At 43.0% G+C, this 26,463-nt stretch overlaps 1 protein-coding gene across 4 annotated transcripts in view; it reads right to left on the bottom strand.

Annotated features, from left to right (window-relative positions):
- Nucleotides 1-26,463, bottom strand: part of prkg1b (protein kinase cGMP-dependent 1b) — a 161,155-nt gene that overhangs the window by 22,180 nt on the left and 112,512 nt on the right. For all 4 annotated transcript variants that reach the window (XM_014179313.2, XM_014179311.2, XM_014179309.2 and 1 more), the window contains exons 6-9: nt 20,647-20,724; nt 20,232-20,326; nt 9,713-9,778; nt 696-770 (exon numbers count right to left, since the gene is read on the bottom strand). In XM_014179313.2, the coding sequence (XP_014034788.1) occupies nt 696-770; nt 9,713-9,778; nt 20,232-20,326; nt 20,647-20,724 (314 nt within the window). The remainder of the gene's footprint in view (nt 1-695; nt 771-9,712; nt 9,779-20,231; nt 20,327-20,646; nt 20,725-26,463) is intronic.

The raw sequence follows: 26,463 nt of genomic DNA, 5'->3' as shown, positions 1-26,463 counted from the left end.
CTTCACATTCCTCATATTCCCCCCAATCAGTAAATCAAGAAAGCATTCTAAATTTCAGAGCTCAATAATTGTAGTGGGGACTAGGGTAGGATTCAATATGTAACAAAGCCATTGGGTTGGATAAAGTTTCTCTTTCCTGAAAGCCGGTGCAGCTGAGATCAAATGAGCAGATCAAATGAGACACTAATTAATTTTATGCATAGACTAGAACATCATCAAGCAGAATATACCCACAACAATCAAGAAAAAAAACATGAAAAAACATGTTTTGCAATGGCTGGTGGTGTTCAGAGTTAATTAATGAGGGGTGTAGTGTGTGTGTGTGTGGAGGAAAGCAGGGGTAGTTTGGTACTACTGTAATGAGGTGGGTTTGAAACGTGTGTGTGTGTGTGTGTGTGTGTGTGTGTGTGTGTGTGTGTGTGTGTGTGTGTGTGTGTGTGTGTGTGTGTGTGTGTGTGTGTGTGTGTGTGTGTGTGTGTGTGTGTGTGTGTGTGTGTGCATTCATGTACTTGGAGAGTGGTGTAAGGAGTGTTTAGAGCAATTGAGGTGTGTGCACGCGTGCGTACATGTGTGTGCACGACTATGTGTGTGATTCATGCATCAATGCAAAGGAGTGATATAGTTCATAACAAAATTCAGTTATGAATTTGAGTTGTACAGTACTTTATAAAGAGGGAAAAGAGTAAGATACTTACTTGGCTTTGGCCCCTGCATCCTCATAGCCTTTGTTTGAGACATCTTCCAGGCCCCCAATCAAGTGTTTAAATGAGCTGAGAGAGATCACAGAGTAACACTAATCATTAACTTGCTCAACACCTTGAACACCAGGTCACATATGCTGTTATTGTCACAGATCCCCATTGAGTTCAGTATTAGTAATGCACGGGACATAGGAGGGCAGCAAATCACCTAAAACATCTGTCACAAAAATCTGTCTAGGAAAAGTGCCTTGAGTAGAGTGAGTTAGCATTAACACGATGATGTTGAGACAATGTTTAAGAATCAGTGAACATCATTCAGCTTTGTGAGACCAGTGCAAATCAAGAGCATTACGTTAGGGTGGCTTCCATATCGGTTTCAAATGAATCACACCATATGTTCAGTTGAAAATGTAAAAGAAAAAACTACGTATTACTACTGAGAAGATACTGTCCTTGAATGGTGCTTTCCCTCCTCACCAACTAAAGTGTTGATTATAACCCATCTGAGAAAAGACTCACTCTACAGACTCGATTGTTATTATTATGAGACTATGCATTGAGTCTAAGATGGCGCTGCAATGGATAGCAGCCTTCTTACGGACTCCTGACCAATTCTGCTATTTTATGTCGTTTTTATCGCTGATCTTAACTTTTTTTTGTACATAATGTCTCTGCCATAATTTCCTATGACCGAAAATAGCGTCTGGACATCAGAACACTAACTTCGATATGGACGTAATTTTGTACTTCAACAAGTCGGCAGCTCTGGACTTTCTGCAGACTCTGGGCCAGGCCCTAATCCCCAGGACACGAAAGAGGAAGCGGCAGCGAAAGAGATGCAGGCGAAACCAGCATCCTGACCAGAGTACATTAGCGAGCAAATAGACTGCCATTTGCCTCTGCTCTATTGGCGAACATGCAATCCCTTGAGAACAAATTGGATGAGCTCAATTTCTAGTCTATCCTATCAATCTGACCCTCCCAACAAATCCAATGTTTCTCAATCGTGGCTGAACAAGGACATACATCTTGCTGATATACATCTTTCTGTTTTTTTCTATGCATTGTCAAGACCGGAACGGTAGACTCGGGTAAGACGAAGGGAGGAGGAGCGTGTCTCTAATGTTAAGGAACTCTTGAGTTTTTGCTCGCCTGAGTTAGAGTACCTCATGATAAGCTGCAGACCATACTATTTACCAACAGTTTTCATCTACGTTTCTCGTAGCTGTCTATTTACCGCCACAAACCGATGCTGGCACTAATACCTCACTCAACAAGTTGTATAAGGCCATAAGAAAACAACAAAATAAACATTCAGAGGTGGCATTTCTGGTGGCCAAATATTTTTCATATGAGCATGTCACCTGTGCAACTAGAAGCAAAATGCACAGAAATGCATAGAAAGCCCTCCCTCGCCCATTCTTTGGCAAATCAGACCATAACTCTATCCTCCTGCTTGCAAGTAAAAACTCAAACTGGAAGTACAAGCTCAATACGGAAGTGGTCCGATGAAGTGGATGCTAAGCTACAGGACTGTTTCGGTAGCACAGACTGGAATATGTTCCGGGACTCATCCAATAACATTGAGGAGTTTACCACATAATTCAATGGCTTCAGTAGCCTTTTTCTGCAGTCAATGACCAAAAGTGCCCTCATTGGCTTCATGGGTGGAATGTTATTAATATTTATAATAATTTCATAATTTATAAAGATTTTTTTTTTTTACGATGAAAATCCGGTGTTTCTATGTTAAACAGTTTTGTTATATTTCAATCTTCTGTGATGTATATAAAGTGCACTATTGAGATGCAAACTCAAAATGTTATACATTTTAACTCTATATCTGACATGGTACAGGTGTTTTACTTTTTTAAGCCCATAACCATGTGTGTGAGGTGTATACTTTTGTTTCAAAGTAGATTTGTTCAAGACTACCAATTACAGGCAGCATCCGCACTGAGCTAAAGGCTAGAGCTGCCTATTTGAAGGAGTGGGACACTAATCCAGATGCTTATAAGAAATCCCGCTATGACCTCTGACAAGCCATCAAACAGGCAAAGCATCAATACAGGACTAAGATCAAATCCTACTACGTCGGTTCTGATGCTCGATGGATGTGGCAGGGCTTGCAAACTATCACGGATTACAAAGGGAAACCCAGCTGTGAGCTGCCCAGCCACAAGAGCCTACCAGACAAGCTAAATGCCTTCCACACTCACTTCGAGGCAAGGAACACTGAACCATGCATGAGAACACCAGCTGTTCCAGACAACTGTATGATTTCGCTCTCTGTAAACAGGTCAACATTCCCAAGGCCAGACGGAATACCAGAACGGAATACCATACTCAGAGCATGCGTTGACAAACTGACAAGTGTCTTTTAATTACATTTTCAATCTATCCCTGACATGGTCTGTAATACCGACTTGTTTCAAACATACCATACAAAGTCCCTGTGCCCAAGATGGTGGGTAACCTGCCTAAATGATTATCGCCCCGTAGCACTCACATCTATAGCCATGGAATGCTTTGAAAGGCTGGTCATGGCTCACATCAATTACATTATCGGATACCCTCGACCAACTCCAATTTGCTTACCACCCCAACAGATCCACAGATGACACAATCTCTACTGCACTCCACACTGCCCTCACCCACCTGGACAAAAGGAATACCTATGTAAGAATGCTGTTCATTGACTACAGCTCAGCATTCAACATCATAGTCCAATCCAAGCTCATCTCCAAGCTCAGGCCCATTGGGACTGAACAGCCCCCTCTGCAACTGGATCGTGGACTTCCTGATGTTCCGCCCACAGGCGGTGATGGTAGGCAACAACACATCCTTCACACTGACCATCAATAGGGGGGCCCCTTAGGGGTTTGTGCTTAGTCCCCTCCTGTACTCCCTGTTCACCCACAACTTTGTGGCAGTGCATGACTCCAACACCATCATCAAGTTTGCTGACAACACGACGGTGGTAGGTCTGATCACTGACAACGATGAGGTAGCCTATAGGGAGGCAGTGGTGGAAAAAGTACCCATTTGTCATACTTGAGGAAAGGTATAGATACCTTAATAGAAAGTTACTCAAGTAAAAGTGAAAGTCACCCAGTAAAATATCACATGAGTAAAAGACTAAAATGATTTGGCTCTAAATATACATACAAGTAAAATAATGAATAATTTAAAATTCCTTATATTAAGCAAAGCAGACGGCACCATTTTATTGTTTTTATGTACAGATAACCAGGCGCACACACTCAAACATCATGTACAAAAGATACATTTGTGTTTAGTGAGTCCGCCAGATCAGATGCAGCAGGGATGACCACGTGTTCTCTTGATAAATCTGTGATTTGGACCATTTTCCTGTCCTGCTAAGCATTCAAAATATAGTGAGTACTTTTGGTTGTCAGGGAAAATGTATGGAGTAAAAAGTACATCATTTTCTTTAGGAATGTAGTGACATAAAAGTAAAAGCTGTCAAAAATATAAATATTAAAAGAAAGTATAGATACCCCCAAAACTACTTAAGTAGTATTTTTAAGCATTCTAACTTAAGTACTTTACACCACTGTAGGCAGGTTAGAGACCTGGCATTGTGGTGCCAGGACAACAACCTGTCCTTCAACATCAACAAGACAAAAGCGCTGATTGTGGATTACAGGAAATGGAGGGGCGAGCATACCCCCATCCACATTGATGGGACTGTAGTGGAACGGGTCGATAGCTTCAAGTTCTTCTGTGTTTCCATCACTAAAGAATTAACATGGCCCACACACTCCCACACAGTTGTAAATAGTGCACGACAGCACCTCTTCCCCCTCAGAAAAGATTTATCATGGGCCCTCAGATCCTCAAAAAATTCTACAGCTGCAGCATTGAGAGCAGCTTGACTGGCTGCATCACCTCTTGGTACGGCAACAGCAAAGCACCAGACTGCAAGGCACTAGAGAGGGTGGTGAGTGGCCCAGTACATCATGGGGCCGACCTCCCTGCCATCTAGGAACTCTATACCAGGCAGTGTCCGAGGAAGGCCCAAGCCATAGACTGTTCTCTCTGCTACCGCACAGCAAGAGGTATCAGTGCACCAAGTCTGGAACCAACAAGACCCTGAACAGCTCCTTCCCCCAAACCATAAGACTGCTAAACAAGCTAATCAAATGGCTAGCCGGACTACCTGCATTTACCCTTTTTTTTACTAACTCTCTTGCACTGACTCTATGCACACACACAGGACTCTACTCACACACTCACTCATACTTACACTGACACCGTGACACGTAAAGTAGCAGTCAAAAGTTTGGATACACCTACTCATTCCAGGGTTTGTTTTTGTTAAACCATTTTTTACATTGTAGAATAATACTGGACACATCAAAACTACGAAATAACACATATGGAATCATGTAGTAACCAAAAAGTGTTAAACAAATATTTGTATTCTTCAAAGTGCGTTAATGCGTTTGAGCCAATCAGTTGTGTTGTGACAAGGTAGGGGTGGTATACAGAAGATAGCCCTATTTGGTAAAAGACCAAGTCCATATTATGGCAAGAACAGCTCAAATAAGCAAAGAGAAATGACAGTCCATCATTACTCTAAGACATGAAGGTCAGTCAATCCGAAACATTTCAAGAACTGGAAAGTTTCTTCAAGTCCAGTCGCAAAAAACCATCAAGCACTATGATGAAACTGGCTCTCATGAGGCCCGCCACAGGAAAGGAAGACTCAGAGTTACCTCTGTTGCAGAGGACAAGTTCATTAGAGTTACCAGCCTCAGAAATTGCAGCCCAAATAAATGTTCAAGTGACATACACATCTCAACATCAGTTGTTCAGAGGAGACTACGTGAATCAGGCCTTCATGGTCAAAATGCTGCAAAGAAACCACTACTAAAGGACACCAATAAGAAGAAGAGACTGATTTGGGCCAAGAAACATGAGCAATGGACATTAGACCGGTGGAAATCTGTCCTTTGGTCTGATGAGTCCAAGTTTTAGATTTTTTGTTCCAACTGCCGAGTCTTTGTGAGACGCAGAGTAGGTGAACGGATGATCTCTGCATGTGTGGTTCCCACCATGAAGCATGGAGGAGGAGGTGTGATGGTGTGGGGGTGCTTTGCTGGTGACACTGTCTGTGATTTATTTAGAATTCAAGGCACACTTAACTAACATGGCTACCACAGCATTCTGCAGCAATACGTCATCCCATCTGGTTTGCCCTTAGTGGGACTATCATTTGTTTTTCAACAGGAAAAAGACCCGAAGCACACCTCCAGGCTGTGTAAGGGCTATTTGACCAAGAAGGAGAGTGATGGAGTGCTGCATCAGATGACCTGGCCTCCACAATCACCCGACCTCAACCAAATTGAGATGGTTTTGGATGAGTTGGACCGCAGAGTGAAGGAAAAGCTGCCAGCAAGTGCTCCGCATACAGTATGTGGGAACTCCTTCAAGACTTTTGGAAAATTATTCCTCATGAAGCTGGTTGAGAGAATGCCAAGAGTGTGCAAAGCTGTCATTGAAGAATCTCAAATGTAAAATATATTTTGATTTGTTTAACTCTTGTTTTTGGTTACTACATGATTCCGTATGTGTTATTTCATAGTTTTGATGTCTTCACTGTTATTCTACAATAGAGATAGTAAAAATAAAGAAAAACTCTTGAATGAGAAGGTGTGTCCAAACTTTTGACTGGTACTGTACATACACCCACACACACATAACATGCGCACACATGCATACAGTATTGACGCCACACACACACACACACACACACACACACACACACACACACACACACACACACACACACACACACACACACACACACACACACACACACACTGCTGCTACAGCTGTCTATTATATATCCTGTTGCCTAGTCACTTTACCCCTACCTATATTTAGATAGCTACCTCAATTACCTTGAGCTCCTGCACATCAACTCGGTACTGGTACACCCTGTTATATTTCCTCAAAATCATTAACAAAAAAAAATCTAAAATTGTATTCGGTCACATGCTTCATAAACAACAGGTGTAGACTAACATTGAAATGCTAACTTACGGGCCCTTCCCAACAATTCAGAGAGAAAGAAAAATAGAGAATAATAGAAAAGTAAAACACATAATAACAAACACAATGAGTAACGATAACTTGACTATATACACAGGGTACCAGTACGAGGTCCAGGTGTACGAGGTCATTGAGATAGATATGTACATACAATATAACTAGGAATAAAGTGACAGATAAACAGTAGCATATGTGATGAGACAAAATAAGTTAGTACAAAAAGGGTCGATGCAGATAGTACTGGTTATTGTTATTCACTGTGTATTTATTCCTCATGTCACTACTTCTATTATTCTACTTTAAAAAAAAGAATCTCTGCATTGTTGAAAAAGGACCCGTAAGTAAGCATTTCACTGTCAGTCTACATCTGTTGTTTACGAAGCATGTGACAAATAATATATGATTTGGTTGATTTTTATTCTATGCAATCGAGAATTCCTTTTGATGAAAGCATTTTGACGAAACCTCTCACATTGACGAGATGCATGGGAGGAGAGCAGACGCGCTGGTCTTAGTTTGATTGAGGAAATGCATTAAAACAATCAACAGATCTGACTGTCCATACTGGATTGAACTGACGAAATGAAGAATATATGTCTGCTGGCATGCTTTGAACATTCAAAAGGCAATCCTAAATGTACTGTCACGCATAAGATATGATGGATGTTAGCTGTTCTGGAGAATAAATATTGTCATCAATGATACTGTCAAGGTCATTAACCTGACAAGGTATGGTAAATCATTGTCTTTTTTAGAGGCCATCTTCTGTTGTTTATTTGAGTTTGTACATAAACCGTAAGCTCTAATAACACTTTTTACTTCCAATTTAGTATGGCGGTGGCAATTTTAAAGTAATGACACATTACTGTCAAAATGGGATAATAGAATACATTTAAACATGATAAAAATAGAAAGGACTGACATGTAAACCCTGATGTCATAGCAGAGACTTTGTCTTATCTCTTATAGAGGAAAAACAAGCTAAAGAAGTAGACAAACGTCTGGTTATATAAAAATTACCAGATTATGATGGGAGCGTCCTCAAAATTGATCATTTTTCCCATTTAGCGTATTCAGGTTTTTGTCATTAAGGGTCCTTTTGTGCTGTTTTTAGCCATCTGTTTCAAAGCACCTGAAACCATTAGAGGGGCTAAGAGGGGTCTGATTACCACCCTGCATTTCAGTGAGAGGGGGCAGGTTGGAGGAGCGGCCATTTAAATGTGACACATCTGAGCTCTGTCTGTGGAGTGTTGCTTCTGGGGCATTTTCTCCCAGTAGGCAACAATGCTGAAAAGCGTCTGCCTGGGCCCTCGGGCACCGAGAGGCAGCCTCATGTTCCAGAACAGAACACTCACTCTCCCATGTGCCCCCAATCACTACACATAGAGACAGATATACTGTAGACATCAGGAGTTATTTCTGAGGTTTATGAGTCTGCTCTCACCGGGGTTAGATTCAGGTGTCAGACTGGTACAGCTCTTTACAAGGATCTTTGATGAAATAGTTTTCAGTAATAGTAATCACACAATCAACATTATGTATGGTAAGTGGTAGAGAATATCTGACGTCCAGTGAGGTTAGCCAAGAACTGTCACAACCTCCTGACAGTTGTGACCTCATCATGTGTCTAGGCTGAAGGAATTTATTATCATTTCATGACTGCAAAAACATTAGATATCATCCAGGAAATATGACCCATGGTAGCCAATGAAAGGGCATTTGAAGTGCGAACTGCCTTGCTCTAACTATAGAGTTCACACCCACTTAAAGTTGCATTCTTAGTGTGCCTCTCCTATAAAAGCCCATATATACGTTGTACACTCGCACTGGATAAGGCCGACTTGCCATATAAATGTGTTTTGATATTAGTAATGCAGAAGAGATAAAAGGTTTATAGCCTAGACTTATCGTAAAGTTTATAGACTACGCCAGATAGTTATGCGTAGCAGCCAGAGCAAATCCAACTCCTAAACTACACTGCTAACAAACGTCACTGTGAAGAGCCAGACAGCGCCCAAAAAGTAGGCTAGTCTCATTAAGCCTGATATACAGTATGTTCCTCTATTAGCACATCTGAGGAGACTGAATCAACTCAGTTGACTCTCCCTGACCACTCTGTCCGAGTGTATGTTTGGTACCAGGTCTGCATCTCTGTATAGTGCACTACCCTGTGGGCACTGGTCAAAAGTAGTGCACTATATAGGGAATTGGGTGCTATTCCAGACAATCTCCCGGAATCCCAATCCACAACAGTGATCATATCATTACGTGCACGACAACGGCATGATGGCGGAGGGAGTGCAGCGTGGCAGCCAAAACAAGCCCTCTTTAACAGACTCGGCCATAAAGCTTTCAGGCGGCCAACATGATCAAATGGATGGTGGATTTCCTGCAGAGAGCGAATAGAAAATGTTCCTCTCTTGCCTCCAGCGTTTGTGTGCTGCGTTTGCCTTTTTTTAGCCCTGCCTCTGGCTCTGACAGAGACACACAGAGACCCAGACCCACACAGCGCTGATGAGGTCTATTGGGAGTAGAAGAGAACAGGCTTTCTACCATGCCGTGCACAGTGCTCCATCCCCAGTCCCACTGTTTTACCATGCTGCTTGTCATTCAAAACAGGAACTCTTCTCTATGTTCTTTGTATGGCGTTATGTCATGATATAGTTGTAAAAACTTTTGAAATGTGGGGAAGATATTTGTTTCGGATTTAGAATAAATTGCATAATACTGATGAGTGATGAATGATCTATTATCAATGATATGGATCAACACAACAAACCTTTGTTAACCTTTGTTAAGACATACCAATCCTATAATAGTCATGCTACTGTGATGTGGTTTATGCTCTGCACTACAATTGCTTTTTTCATGGCAGTAAAGGGTTAATCAACTTAAAAGTAAACCTTCAGACGACACAGGGTACTACTCACTCTCTGTCAATGACCAGGCAGGTGACGGCATCAGCAGCAATGACATTAGCCGTCCTGATGTCCTCTCTGTGGGGACACAAATTGAAAACAAATCAGTCAAACACATCCCCCCACGACACTAATGTAGGACACTAAAGTACGTTTAATATATACGCCATTTAGCAGACGCCTTTATCCAAAGCAACCTACAGTTATGCATGCATACATATTACATACACGACCGTTCAAAAGTTTGGGGTCATTTAGAAATGTCCTTGTTTTTGAAAGAAAAGCACATTTTTTGTCTGTTAAAATAACATCAAATTGATCAGAAATACAGTGTAGACATTTTTAATGTTGTAAATGACTATTGAAGCTGGAAACTGCTGATTTCTTTATGGAATATCTACATAAGTATACAGATGTACAGAGGCCCATTATCAGCAACCATCACTCTTGTGTTCCAATGGCATGTTGTTAACTAATCCAAGTTTATCATTTTAAACGGCTAATTGATCATTAGAAAACCCTTTTGCAATTATGTTAGCGCAGCTGAAAACTGTTGTTCTGATTAAAGAAGCAATAAAACTGGCCTTCTTTAGACTTGTTGAGCATCTGGATTTGTCTGTTCGATTACAGGCTCAAAATGGCCAGAAACAAATAACTTTCTTCTGAAACTCGTCAGTCTATTCTTATTCTGAGAAATTAAGGCTATTCCATGCGAGAAATTGCCAAGGAACTGAAGATCTCGTACAACGCTGTTCCTTCACAGAACAGCGCAAACTGGCTCTAACCAGAATAGAAAGGGGAGTGGGAGGCCCCATTGCACAATGTCACATTCTGATTTAATTAACTTTGCCATCACACAATCCTTCCTAACACAGAAACAAATCAAGAATAAGAGATGATAGTAACAACCATACTCTCTACAGCTGTTTACTTCATCATCAAATCCCCTTCACTGTAACCTGAAGAAGTTTCTTCCAAATCACTTGAATCTGCAAACGACTCCGAATCAGTGGTTTCCATAATGACCTGCGATCCATCTGTGAAAATGTCCACACACACTCTCTCTCTCACTAATGCACGGCATTAGTGGCTTTGTAGTGACATAGACAACAATGGGACCACTTCCCTAGACTATTAGATCAAGTTCCCATTAGTAGATTCATGTAATTTATATCACAGCAATGAATGGTGGATGTCCAGATGATTTCATCATGAACTAAAATAGCACAATAGTAGCCGATGACCTTGCTAGTAATGCCATACAGTATACTGCATCTCTATGTGTTACAGGCATCCCTGTAATTGACATTAATTCAATATGGTTATGTAACAGCAGTATCTACAATGCATTATGGAATAAACTTTCCTACATGTGTCGTAGGTTACCCAGACACCCCATCTGATTCCCCATCTGATACCCCATCTTCCATGAAATCAGCTGCCTGCCCCGAGCTGTCCAGTCCAGGCTGTCTCCATGGGCCATGCCAGTGAGACCAGGTGTGTGCTTTTTGAGTAGAGGGGATGGGCATCATCTAATTTGACAGAACTATCTGGTGACAGGAGGAGAGAGTGTGAGGGGAGAGGGACGGGTAGATGAATACGAGAGGAAATCTATCCATCAAGCCCAGCTATTACATTTGAGCCCCCAAATAGACAGACCGGGGAAAACAGCTGTGATTTCCCCCCTGCTCATGGATGAAGCAACAATTCCCTGGATATCACAAGAACACACTGGGGTTCTGAAGACGCAGGCCGAGGTGTCCATTTCACACGGATATGTCACTTACAGCAATACAGCATGAATCCCAGTTGTTACTATTGGACCACCCAACTAGCCGTATACCTTCCTTTCAGTGTTTTGTTACACAGCTGATACGTGTAAGCAGATATCTCCCGTTGAGGGAGCAGGACGCCATTCTTCAAGCCAATTAGCGCATATTATGGCAGGGAGATGGAAACATATACGGCAGACTATAGACCTGCTATATCACCAGATAACTCCCAGTAAAATGAAAGGAGAGCTTTCTAGACATGCCACTCTTCAAACCAATTACCACATATCATGGCAGGAACAGGGAGAGATACACATGGAAGGTAGCCACAATGGGACTGTTATCTCACCACATATACTGCTAGCAAAACATGTCACGCATCAAATATTACATAACTACTATGAGAGAGAGAGAGAGAGAGAGAGAGAGAGAGAGAGAGAGAGAGAGAGAGAGAGAGAGAGAGAGAATTGAGCCAGGCACAGCCATGCTCCACAGTGCAGTTTGAGCATCAGCAGACCATGCCTCCACCAATGCCAATCACAACCAGTGAGAGAGCAGCTTGGAGGAAAGGTTATGGTTGTCAGTCTCAATGAAAACGTGTGCACAGTACAAAGACTAGGGGGAAATATAATGCCATAGGCATTAAACACCTCGGTTTATCACAACCCAGCCAAGAAAATCCATGTGTGGCTCTGTTGGTAGAGCATGGTGCTTGCAATGCCAAGGCTGTGGGTTCAATACCCATGGGGGAACAGTGTGAAAATGTATGCAGTTGCTCTGGATAAGAGTGTCTGCTATGTTACTGAAACGTAGATTAGGAGAGATGCCAGATTTTTGAAGGGGCTTTGTTAAGCAGCAGAGAGCTGCCTAACTCTAGTGACATTTACACCTCGGCAGCTGAAAGGCTCTTATGATGAATTGAGCACTGCTTGGTGTACCACATCTTTGGGCAAAGTTCAGGCGTGTATGTGTACCCATCTATGGCTGAGAGGGAGAAAGAAAGATGTTTGTGGGCGCGTGTGTCGCGAGTGAGCGAGAGAGAATCGTATTTACGTGACAATTATTCCTGAGTCCTGACATCTCCCTAATAGCCAATAATTAGCCTTAATGTGAGGGAACAAGGTGTTTTGTGTTGGGCAGATATGAAAGTGCACTTAGCATACAGCCTCCTACACATCAAAGCCAGTAAGCCACTCAAACCTTTTTAACCACAAGGACTATTGGGCTGTCCTGTCTGTAGTCAATTCTTCACGAGTCCACCATCTCCTCCCCTAAAACCATGCTAACAGGGCTAGCATGCAAATATCGCTTGGGTTAACAGCACACCAACTTTTTTAAAGCAGTGATTGAGTTGCTTGACATAGTAACGGAGAAGATTTGTATTTAACGTAGTAGAGGAAACTCCAGTGAGTTACAACACATTTATTGCGTTTCCAATTATATTAACACAATTCAACGATGTATGAGTCTGGCAACAAAACAAATCTGTCTCAGCAGATCTATCAAAACAAATGCCTTTATGAGATTCATTATTTTATTGTCTACATTATTCAGTAGAAAAACCTGAAACTGTTTACACCTTCGGGTCTTATCTTTATCAGCCTTTAGTTTGACTTTTTATCATTCATGTTTTATTCATTACGGGGTGAAAAAACAACAGGAGCGTGCTAATTAGGACAAAGGAGAGGGGGACAGATCAAACGGAGAGAGAGGCAGATGAAGAACACACATTTGGAGATGTGGCCCCTTTCAAAGTCTAACTAATACACCACCAGAGCTTGTTAAAGCCTAGCTCTTCATGGCTGTGACTGCTACTCTGGTGAACATCAAAGCAGCGTATAACAAGATCTCTCTTCCTTTGTTTGCTGTGGAAAACAAGAACCAAGAATTTTAATGCTATTAACTCAGGAGAGGAAACTCCAGTGAGATGCAAGACATTTATTGCGTTTCCAATTATACGAACAATATTTCAATGATGTTTGAGTCTAGCAACAAAACAAATCTATCTTAATAGATTTATAAAAACAAATGCCTTTATGAGATTCATTATTTTATTACCTACATTATTCAGTAGAACAACATGAAACTGTTACACCTTCGGGTCTTGTCTTTATCACCTATTAGTTGAACTCGTTTTTTTTCTTTGTGTTTTATTCATTACGAAAAACAACAGGAACAAACTTCACACTGTTGTAAACGTTAGTCTGGCCCATTGACTGTATACCATTGATATACAGTGCCACTGTACCACCACCATACGGTTTACAGTGCCTTCAGACTCCTTGACTTTTTCCACATTTTGTTGTGTCACAGATTGAATTTAAAATGGATTCAATTGAGATGTTGTGTCATTGGCCAACACACAATACCCTATAATGTCAAAGTGGAATTATGTTTATTTTTACATTTTTTTTTTACAAATTAATAAAAAATGAAAGCAGAAATGGCTTGAGTCAATAAGTATTCAACCCCTTTGTTATGGCAAGCCTAAATAAGTTCAGAAGTAAAAATGTGCTTAACAATTCACATAATAAGTTGCATGGACTAACTTTGCGTGCAGTAATAGTGTTTAACATGATTTTTGAATGACTACCTCATCTCTGTACCTCCCATATACAGTGCATTCGGAAAGTATTCAGACCCCTTGACTTTTTCCACATTTTGTTACGTTACAGCCTAATTTCAGGTCTCTCCCGAGATGTTCAATCTGGTTCAAGTTCAGGCTCTGGCTGGGCCACTCAAGGACATTAAGAGACTTGTCCCGAAGCCACTCCTGCATTGTCTTGGCTGTGTGCTTTGGATCGTTGTCATCAAGGATCTCCCTGTACTTTGCTCCATTCATCTTTCCCTCGATCCTGACTAGTCTCCCTGCCGCTGAAAAACATCCCCCCAGCATGATGCTGCCACCACCATGCTTCACCGTAGGGATGGTGCCAGGTTTCCTCCAGACGTGATGCTAGGAATTCAAGCCAAAGAGTGGCCTAGTTACAGTTTTGACTTAAATCGGCTTGAAATCTATGGCAAAACTGGAAAATGGCTGTCTAGCAATGATCAACAACCAACTTGATAGAGCTTGAAGAATTTTTTTCATAATAATGTGGAAATATTGTACAATCCAGGTGTGCAAAGCTCTTAGAGACTTACATAGAAAGACTCACAGCTGTAATCGCTGACAAAGGTGATTTTAACATGTATTGACTAAGTGGTGTGAATACTTATGTAAATTAGATATTTCTGTATTTCATTCTCAATGCATTTGCAAAAATGTCTAAAAACATGTTTTCACTTTGGCATTATGGGGTATTGTGTGTAGATGGGTGAGAAAAAAATCTATTTAATCCATATTGAATTCAGGCTGTAACACGACAAAATATGGAATAATTTCTGAAGGCACTGTAGCCACCTGAGAGCTGTCATTGTACGAGAGAACACCAGGAGGCACTGTCTCTCTCGATCACAGCCTGACACTGTCACCTTTCTCTCCTCCCTCGTCTCCTCTAATTTGAGCTGGGAGCAGGTCACTGTGCCACAAAGCCACTGTGCCGATCTCTGACTGTCTCCAGTCAGCCAATCAGAACAGCCCCTAGACTCACTACTGACTTTGCCCTGACTACCTCTCTCCCCAATGGGCTCCGGCAGTGGTCATAGCCTCCTCTAAACCAGCTTAATCCCTGATGTATTTTATTATAAAAAATATATATATTTCACCTTTATTCAACCAGGTAGGCCAGTTGAGAACAAATTTTAATTTACAACTGCGACGTGGCAAAGATAAAGCAAAGTAGTGCGACAAAAACAACAACACAGAGTTACTCATAAAGAAACGTACAGTCAATAACACAATAGAAAAATCTATGTACATTGTGTGCAAATGTAGAAGATTAGGGAGGTAAGGCAATAAATAGGCCATAGAGGCTAAATAATTACAATTTAGCATTAACACTGGAGTGATAGTTGTGCAGATGATAATGTGCAAGTAGAGATATTGGGGTGCAAAAGAGCAAGAAGATAAATGACAATATGGGGATGAGGTAGTTGGGTGTGCTATTTACAGATTGGCTGTGTACAGGTACAGTGATCGGTAAGCTGCTCTGACAGCTGATGCTTAAAGTTAGAGAGGAAGATATGTCTCCAGCCTCAGTTATTTTTGCAATCTGTTCCAGTCATTGGCAGCAGAGAACTGGAAGGAAAGTCGGCCAAAGTAAGCATTGCCTTTGGGGATGACCAGTGAAATATACCTGCTGGAACGCGTGCTACGGGTGGGTGCTGCTATGGTGACCAGTGAGCTGAGATAAGGCGGGGCTTTACCTAGCAAAGACTTATAGATGACCTGGAGCCAGTGGGTTTGGCGACGAATATGTAGCGAGGGCCAGCCAACAAGAGCATACAGGTCGCAGTGGTGGGTAGTATATGGGGCTTTGGTGACAAACCGGATGGCACTGTGATAGACCACATCCAGTTTGCTGAGTAGAGTGTTGGAGGCTATTTTGTAAATGACATCGCCGAAGTCAAGGATCGGTAGGATATTCCGTTTTACGAGGGTATGTTTGGCAGCATAAGTGAAGGAAGCTTTGTTGCAAAATAGGAAGCCGATTCAAGATTTAATTTTGGATTGGAGATGCTTAATGTGAGTCTGGAAGGAGAGTTTACAGTCTAACCAGACACCTAGGTATTTGTAGCTGTCCACATATTCAGAACCGTCCAGAGTAGTGATGCTCGTCAGGCGGGCAGGTGCGGGCAGCAATTGGTTGAAGAGCATGCATTTAGTTTTACTTGCATTTAAAAGCAGTTGGAGGCCAGGGAAGGAGTGTTGTATGGCATTGAAGCTCGTTTGGAGGTTTGTTAACATAGTGTCCAAAGAAGGGAAAGATGTATACAGAATGGTGTCATCTGCATAGAGGTGGATTAGAGAATCACCAGCAGCAAGAGCGACATCATTGATATATACAGAGAAAAGAGTCGGCCCGAGAATTGAACCTTGTGGCACCCCCATAGAGACTGCCAGAGGTCCGGACAACAGGACCTCTGATTTGACACACTGAACTCTATCTGAGAAGTAGTTGGTGAACCAGGCAAGGCAGTCATTTGAGAAACCAAGGCCATTGAGTCTGCCGATAAGAATGTGATGATTGACAGAGTCGAAAGCCTTGGCCAGGTCGATGAATACGGCTGCACAGTACTGTACAGTACAGTACTGTCTGATTTCATTTAGGACCTTGAGCGTGGCTGAGGTGCACCTATGACCAGCTCCGAAACCAGATTTCATAGTGGAGAAGGTATGGTGGGATTCTAAATGGTCGGTGATCTGTTTGTTAACTTGGCTTTTGAAGATTTTAGAAAGGCAGGGCAGGATGGATATAGGTCTATAACAGTTTGGGTCTAGAGTGTCTCCCCCTTTGAAGAGGGGGATGACCGTGGCAGCTTTCCAATCTTTGGGGATCTCAAACGATATGAATGAGAGTTTGAACAGGCTAGTAATAGGGGTTGCAACAATTTCGCCGGATAATTTTAGGAAGAGAGCGTCTTGCCCAGCTGATTTGTAGGGATCCAGATTTTGCAGCTCTTTCAGAACATCAGCTGTCTGGATTTGGGTGAAGGGGAAGGGGAGGGGGGCTTGGCAAGTTGCTGCAGGGGGTGCAGAGCTGTTGGCCAGGGTAAGGGTAGCCAGGTGGAAAGCATGGCTAGCCGTAGAAAAATGCTCATTGAAATTAACTGACTGTGTATATTGGTTCCTGACTTCCCTGAAAAGTTGCATATTGCGGGGGCTATTCAATGCTAATGCAGAACGCCACAGGATGTTTTTGTCCTGGGCAAGGGCAGTCAAGTCTGGGGTGAACCAAGGGCTATATCTGTTCATAGTTCTACATTTTTTGAATGGGGCATGCTTATTTAAGATGGTGAGGAAAGCACTTTGAAACAACAACCAGGCATCCTCTACTGACAGGATGATGTCAATATCTTTCCAGGATACCCGGTCCAGGTCGATTAGAAAGGCCTGCTTGCTGAAGTGTTTTAGGGAGCGTTTGACAGTGATGAGGGGTGGTCGTCGGACCCATTACGGACGCAGGCAATGAGGCAGTGATCGCTGAGATCCTAGTTGAAGACAGCAGAGGTGCATTTAGAGGGCAAATTGGTCAGGATGATACCTAAGAGGGTGCCCATGGTTACGGATTTAGGGTTGTACCTGGTAGGTTCATTGATAATTTGTGTGAGATTGAAGGCATCTATCTTAGATTGTAGGATGGCCGGGGTGTTAAGCATATCCCAGTTTAGGTCACCTAACAGTACAAACTCTGAAGATAGATGGGGGGAATCAATTCACATATGGTGTCCAGGGCACAGCTGGGGGCTGAGGCTGGTCTATAACAAGCGGCAACAGTGAGAGACTTGTTTCTGAAATGGTGGATTTTTAAAAGTAGAAGCTCAAATTATTTGGGCACAGTCCTGGATAGTATGACAGAACTCTGCAGGCGATCTCTGCAATAGATTGCAAGTCCGCCCCCTTTGGCAGTTCTGTTTCGTCGGAAAATGTTGTAGTTGGGGATGGAAATTTCAGGATTTTTGGTGCCAGGATTCAGACACAGCTAGGACATCAGGGTTGGCGGAATGTGCTAAAGCAGTGAATAAAACAAACTTAGGGAGGAGGCTTCTGATGTTAACATGCATGAAACCAAGGCTTACATGGTTACAGAAGTCAACAAATGAGAGCGCCTGGGGAATGGGAGTGGTGCTGGGGGCTGCAGGGCCTGGGTTAACCTCTACATCACCAGAGGAACAGAGGAGGAGTAGGATAAGGGTACGGCTAAAGGCTATAAGAACTGGTCGTCTAGTGCGTTCGGAACAGAGAGTAAAAGGAGCAGATTTCTGGGCGTGGAAGAATAGATTCAAGGCATAATGTACAGACAAAGGTATGGTCGGATTTGAGTACAGTGGAGGTAAACCTAGGCATTGAGTGATGATGAGAGAGGTTTTGTCTCTAGAGGCACCAGTGGGACAAAAGGGCTATCTAAGGCATATTGGTTAGGGCTGGGGGCACTACGGTGAAATAAGACCATAATCCCTAACCAAAACAGCAATAGACAAGGCATATTGACATTAGGGAGAGGCATGTGTAGCCGAGTGATCATAAGGTCCAATGAGTAGCAATAGGTGAGTCAGGGTGCCCATTCAGTAGTCGCTACTACGCTAGGCGAGGTGGAGACACGGCGATTCAGATAGCTAGCGGGCCGAGGCTAGCAGAAGGGCCTTCAGCGACGTCGCAACGGAAGAGCCTGTTGAAACCACCTCGGACGGTTACGTCGGACCTCTTTGGCTAGCCGGGAGATGGGCCTAGCTCGAGGCTAGCTCAAGGCTAACTGGTGCTTCGGGACAGAGACGTTAGCCAGGAGTAGCCACTCGGATAGCAGCTAGCTAGATGCGATGATCCGGTGTAAAAGTTCAGAGCTTGCGGTAGGTATCAGGAGATGTGGTAGAGAAAAAGCAGTCCGATATGCTCTGGGTTGATATCGCGCTGTGCAGACTGGCAGGTATTGACCGAGCTGAGGCTGGCTGGTGTCCGAGTTAACGGTGAAGACCGCTAGCAGTGGCTAACTAGTAGCTAGTTAGCTGGCTAGCTGCTGATGGGTGTTCCGGTTCTAAAGTATAAAAATAGAAGATCCGTACCACATTGGGTGAGGCGGGTTGCAGGAGAGTATTTTCATACTTATTCATTCGTACATGGAAAGTGAGATTAAAATATACACAAGAAGAAAAAAACGAGGAAAATTATATTCACACGGGACAAGACAAAACACACGTCCGACTGCTACGCCATCTTGGATAACTGTCCTCACACCACACTGACTCAATGACTAACTGACTGAGTGAAAGAAGGAGCCCCCAGGTCTTCATTGATAGACTATTCTAATCAGTGTGATAGCTGCTGCTTTCTACACCTTAGGACCAATGACCTAAATAGCATTGTTCCACAGCTATAAAAGTACAGAGAAGAATGGCTGAACTTCAAGTAGCTGTCATGCTAAGGGGAGAGCTTTTGTTATGTTAACACAGTGAGATGAAAATAAATGTATGAAATGTATGCATTCACTACTGTAAGTCGCTCTGGATAAGAGCGTCTGCTAAATGACTAAAATGTTAAAAAAAAAATTAAAAAATGAAACCATTACAAACAAAGAGAATAAACACAATTTGAGGATGCATTTTTCCTTTTGTCTTACATCTGTACTGTGTCTCACATAAAGTAGGCCTACTTGCATAACTTTACATCAAATGTGATGCAGTACTTCATAATACACACCACTTGATCAACTGATCTGACTTTTTCCATACGACCTCTCTTTCACAATACAATCTCTTCAGCAATAGTGCCTCCCTCCATGGCCTCTAACAGGTTAACAATATGCAACAGCGGGGTAATTGTAATATGTGAAAAGCTGAACTTTGGGGTGACTTTCCCTTAAGTGTGATCTGAGAGAGGCTGCTGACTGTTCGAACACGGTGGGGCTCTTCACTATGATAGATACAGTGTGGTGGCCTGATCACCTCTTCACTCATATCCTAACCCTCTTTCTCAAACTCTCCCTCTATCTCTCTCTCTCTTTTCCTCTCTGATCTTGGACTGAATGTGCATGGGGTGTTACATACCGGTATTACATAATCCAATCACTTACATATTATATCTGGAGGAGATTGGAAAGAAGTAGGTTTCACTCAGTATTGAAAAATCTTTATATGGCCTTTTCAGAAATAAATCAACATACCCCTGCAGGGCTTTCTCCCCAAACCAGTCTCCTTTGCCCAGGGCTCGCAGGTACACAGGCATGTCATTGGGCAAATCCTCCCTGGTGACATTAACCTGTCAGAAAAGAGATCAGCAGTCATTCAATGCTTTAATAGAGGGGCCTCATTCTGAAACCCACACGGAAGGGGAAAGACAGCTTAAAATAGCAACCATTCCGATTTAACGGCAGGGAGTTCCATCACAAATCGAGTATATACCCTCAGGAGGATAAGATCACCTCTTAATGACATTGAACTAACCTCTACTGTAATCACCATAGTAGACATTCCTTGGCTAGCCCCACTGACGCCATGCACCTCTGCTATTAATACACGCACCTCTCTTCATAAAATGGAATGGTTGGTCTACGTGATGTTGATGGTGTCCTCCCTCACCTTCCCCTTGCTGATGATGAAGAAGGTGTCCCCTCTGGCTCCTTGTCTGATGATGTACTCCCCGTCCCCGTAGTGCGTCTGTAAGGAGAGGAAGAGAAGTGTCACTCAGCACTGCCCTGAACTGGACGAAGAGGTCTCGCTGAGGACAGGCCTCTGTCAGGCACGCAACGACCATGTTGAATCGTCACCAGTTGCCCCAATGCAGAATAGCAGTTAGGAAAATAGAATCAATGTGTAACACAGACCATGTACTGACAAATGAGACCAAAGAAGACAAGCATGACATCAATATCAGTTGTGATGTTAAAAATGATACATTCTCTTTTTCTGAATGAAACATCCTGCATTTATCAGATTGGGACCGAAACTGAGATATAGGGCTGCTGCTGCTTCGCATCAGACCAGCAGGCAGCAGGGCTCTATGGGAAGTGTTTCCCTTTCAACCAGTGACATGTTTCCAATAATTACCCCCCTCCTGCTCAAATGTGGTCAGATGAAGAAGGAGAGACATTTGAACATCTACTGCTGGGTGATAAGTAAATCAACTAGGAGCCTTTTAATTTCATGTTCTGTTAACATATCATTTATCTTGTCATTCATTCTCCCCCTGACGGCTACTCACTATTGTGTATCACTGAGCAATTCTAAAGGACCAATCAGGGACTACCCTCAGAGTTCCCTTCCTGACATTTCATTGAGTTATTTTAATCGTGCACCATGAAAGTACATCTTTGGAGAACATAAATCTACTATTAGACGTCAAGATATCCCCTCGCCAGCTGCGAGACACTTCATAGAACAGTAGAACATTATATGAATGAATTGCGTTGCGTCTTGATTGAAAAATATATCCACCACTTAAAGGAGCTAACTATGACAACAAATGACTCCAAAGAGAAGCCATGTTGATATATACATTAAATTCTGTATCTCCACACGGTTTGAACGAAGAATAGATTTCACCTCCATCCTATAAACCACATTTAGACTGTTATACAAGAACACTGTCCATATCAGATGTTGCATATCGTTTATGAGTTAGCCCCACATATTTATGATTGGCTTTGTCTGATGTACATTGTGGTGGCTATCTCATGAATTGATGTGATGTATTTAGATGAGCGGACACCTGCGCCGATTGATTTGTGAGTTGGCTTTCGTGCCCGCTCCCCTACCCTATGTTTCTGTATCTCTTCGTGACTAATTTGTATACAGGTAGGCCAGATAAGCCACATCGCTGAATGGCCAATGAGTGATCACCCTGATTAGAAGCACCTGCTACTCAACTGTAGTTCTTTAAAAATGCTGTTTTGAATTAAAGAAATTGTACCTACACACTGAAGAAGGCTGTAAAGGCGAAATGTCTGTGTGCACTATCCCTGACGCAGTAAAAAATAAGTGAAACATTGAATAATGAAGTAAGCTTTATGCAATATATTTTTGAGTGGGAACTCATTACACCTCTTTGTAGGCCGGGGAGGAAGAAAAGCACACAGCAACAGCTCAGGGTCAGGTCCCCCAGGATATAGGACTCCAGACACGGCTTAGCTGCTCTTTTCCACTTGTTCGGTTTTCAGAGTGGCAGGAAGTCAACTGAGCTCCTATATAGGTAGCACTAGATTAACGTGGACTTTGGTGGAAAGTATAATGAAACACAGTAGGGATGATTGTGTTAAAAAAAAGTACATTAGCCATGATAAATAAATAGGTCTGAGGTAAGAGTAGATAATAGCAGGTTTTTATGGATTGGTGGTAGCCAATAACTTTGACTTTTGATGCATCAAGAAGAAAGAGATCAACTGGAGCTCGAAGCCCCCATATTAATTTAAAATGGACAGCAGAACCATTTCAATAAAGATGGAGTGAAGGGAAGGGTCATGAATCGGAAATGAGATTCCTTGGTATAATGGGCAGGCTTATCAAGGGGAAATTATGGCCTGTAGTGTTTTATCACTATGCATAAAATACATTATGTAAATAATAAATAAATTGCATTATTTCCAATCTTTTGTATTCAATGATGATTGACAGGTTGTGGTAACATTCCTTTTTCATTCCTCTTTAGTTTAGCATGTGACCTGTCTGCCACCCATCGATTGGTGATACAGGTGTAGCATCTTAATTTGAGCCAGTTTGCTAAAGCAGGAAAATAATCCCGCAGCAAAAGGAAATGTGAATTATTATGTGGATTGATGGAATTTTTTTGTAGGGATTTCTAAGTGGAAAATGCAAACTTCACAAGCCTTCTTAAACCTGAAATACACTACAAGTGTTACATTTCCTGCAATGCAAGAAAGTTCTCCTGCAACAGTGTGATCAAATGTTGATTCTACATCTGTAGCTGCTTAATTACCCTCACACATCAGATGGAAAACAGTGAACTATTGACATGCTCTGCTCTGCTGTGTATGGGCCAGAACAGAACAGTGTGGGAACGGGGAATGGCCGCCCACTCCCCTAGCTGACCAAGCCCAGATGTCCGGAATTAAAAATAAACCTCTACTCCCAATTCAACTGCTGCCTGCTTAGACACACATCCATAGTATGATTCTGGGGGTTTGATACCACCATGATTCATATCTGCATTGTTAACATTCTTGATACTGTACAGTTTCTTCATACCAGGCACCATGGTACTATGTGTACTGTATGTTTCTCCAGCTCTGGAATGACTGTACAGTAAACGATGTTAAACACCACAGCTCACCAATTTCTTTTTTAGAGTAAAGAGTGTTTATGCTAGTCAGTATTTATTTACCAGTTAGAGTAGGTTGGGAGGATCAGTCATCAGCAGTGACAAAGGTGAACTGTCTTTCAACAGCTCTTTCTAGTTTCTTTCTCTGCTTTAGTATATTTTTAGGCTTGGAAGAAAATGGCAACAGAATTCATTGAAACTGCATGGGAAAAATCCATGAAGACGGAGAAGAACAAAAATCAATAGTTAATTTAAGGGAACATTACTTTTTGGGCTGACCCAGACTTTGTTTTTCTTTCTCCCAAATTGAAATAAACCACCTGTGTCTAGAGCGGTTTCCGCTAAGGAATGGGCATTCCAATGACTAGTAAACTCAGCAAAAAAAGAAACGTCCTCTCGCAGTCAACTGCGTTTATTTTCAGCAACCTTAACATGTGTAAATATTTGTATGAACATAACAAGATTCAACAACTGAGACATAAACTGAACAAGTTGTGTGTTCAGGTGTCCCTGAACAAAGGGGGGGTCAAAAGTAACAGTCAGTATCTGGTGTGGCCACCAGCTGCATTAAGTACTGCAGTGCATCTCCTCCTCATGGACTGCACCAGATTTTCCTGTTCTTGCTGTGAGATGTTATCCCACTCTTCCACCAAGGCACCTGCAAGTTCCCAGACATTTCTGGGGGGAATGGCCCTAGCCCTCACCCTCCGATCCAACAGGTCCCAGACGTGCTCAATGGGATTGAGATCCGGGCTCTTCGCTGGCCATAGCAGAACACTGACATTCCTGTCTCGCAGAAAATCACGCACAGAACGAGCAGTACGACCATCACCCTGGTGAGACAAAACCGTGACTCATCAGAGAAGAGCACTTTTGCCAGTCCTGTCTGGTCCAGCGACGGTGGGTTTGTGCCCATAGGCGACGTTGTTGCCAGTGATGTCTGGTGAGGACCTGCCTTACAACAGGCCTACAAGCCCTCAGTCCAGCCTCTCTCAGCCTATTGCGGACAGTCTGAGCACTGATGCAGGGATTGTGCGTTCCTGGTGTAACTTGGGAAGTTGTTGTTGCCATCCTGTACCTGTCCCGCAGGTGTGATGTTTGGATGTACCGATCCTATGCAGGTGTTGTTACACGTAGTCTGCCACTGCGAGCACGATCCTGGCCACATCTGCAGTCCTCATGGCTCCTTGCAGCATGCCTAATGCACATTCACGCAGATGAGCAGGGACCCTGGGCATCTTTCTTTTGGTGTTTTTCAGAGTCAGTAGAAAAGCCTCTTTAGTGTCCTAAGTTTTCATAACTGTGATCTTAATTGCCTACCGTCTGTAAGCTGTTAGTGTCTTAACGACCGTTCCACAGGTGCATGTTCATTGATTGTTTATGGTTCATTGAACAAGCATGGGAAACAGTGTTTAAACCCTTTACAATGAAGATCTGTGAAGTTATTTGGATTTTTACAAATTATCTTTGAAAGACAGGGTCCTGAAAAAGGCCCATTTCTTTTTTTTACTGAGTTTAGATAGATACTTGTCCCCATACAGTAGCTAAACTACACTGTTCAAAAAAATAAAGGGAACACTTAAACAACACAATGCAACTCCAAGTCAATCACACTTCTGTGAAATCAAACTGTCCACTTAGGAAGCAACACTGATTGACAATAAATTTCACATGATGTTGTGCAAATGGAATAGACAACAGGTGGAAATTATAGGCAATTAGCAAGATACCCCCAATAAAGGAGTGGTTCTGCAGGTGGGGACCACAGACCACTTCTCAGTTCCTATGCTTCCTGGCTGATGTTTTGGTCACTTTTGAATGCTGGCGGTGCTTTCACTCTAGTGGTAGCATGAGACAGAGTCTACAACCCACACAAGTGGCTCAGGTAGTGCAGCTCATCCAGAATGGCACATCAATGCAAGCTGTGGCAAGAAGGTTTGCTGTGTCTGTCAGCGTAGTGTCCAGAGCATGGAGGCGCTACCAGGAGACAGGCCAGTACATCAGGAGATGTGGAGGAGGCCGTAGGAGGGCAACAACCCAGCAGCAGGACCGCTACCTCCACCTTTGTGCAAGGAGGAGCAGGAGAAGCACTGCCAGAGCCCTGCAAAATGACTTCCAGCAGGCCACAAATGTGCATGTGTCTGCTCAAACGGTCAGAAACAGACTCCATGAGGGTGGTATGAGGGCCCGACGTCCACAGGTGGGGGTTGTGCTTACAGCCCAACACCGTGCAGGACGTTTGGCATTTGCCAGAGAACACCAAGATTGGCAAATTCGCCACTGGCGCCCTGTGCTCTTCACAGATGAAAGCAGGTTCACACTGAGCACGTGACAGACGTGACAGAGTCTGGAGATGCCGTGGAGAACGTTCTGCTGCCTGCAACATCCTCCAGCATGACCGGTGTGGCAGTGGGTCAGTCATGGTGTGGGGTGGCATTTCTTTGGGGGTCCGCACAGCCCTCCATGTGCTCTCCAGAGGTAGCCTGACTGCCATTAGGTACCGAGATGAGATCCTCAGACCCCTTGTGAGACCATATGCTGATGCGGTTGGCCCTGGGTTCCTCCTAATACAAGACAATGCTAGACCTCATGCGGCTGGAGTGTGTCAGCAGTTCCTGCAAGAGGAAGGCATTGATGCTATGGACTGGCCCGCCTGTTCCCCAGACCTGAATCCAATTGAGCACATCTGGGACATCATGTCTCGCTCCATCCACCAACGCCACGTTGCACCACAGACTGTCCAGGAGTTGGCGGATGCTTTAGTCCAGGTCTGGGAGGAGATCCCTCAGGAGACCATCCGCCACCTCATCAGGAGCATGCCCAGGCGTTGTAGGGAGGTCATACAGGCACGTGGAGGCCACACACACTACTGAGCCTCATTTTGACTTGTTTTAAGGACATTACATCAAAGTTGGATCAGCCTGTAGTGTGGTTTTCCACTTTAATTTTGAGTGTGACTCCAAATCCAGACCTCCATGGGTTGATAAATTGGATTTCCATTGATTATTTTTGTGTGATTTTGTTGTCAGCACATTCAACTATGTAAAGAAAAAAGTATTTCATAAGATTATTTATTTCATTCAGATCTAGGATGTGTTGTTTAAGTGTTCCCTTTATTTTTT

The sequence above is a fragment of the Salmo salar genome, chromosome ssa28, assembly GCF_905237065.1.
Source record: "Salmo salar chromosome ssa28, Ssal_v3.1, whole genome shotgun sequence".
NCBI classification, from domain to species: Eukaryota; Metazoa; Chordata; class Actinopteri; order Salmoniformes; family Salmonidae; genus Salmo; species Salmo salar.
Note: the sequence above shows the minus strand (reverse complement) of the source record. Positions and strands in the feature narration are given on the sequence as shown.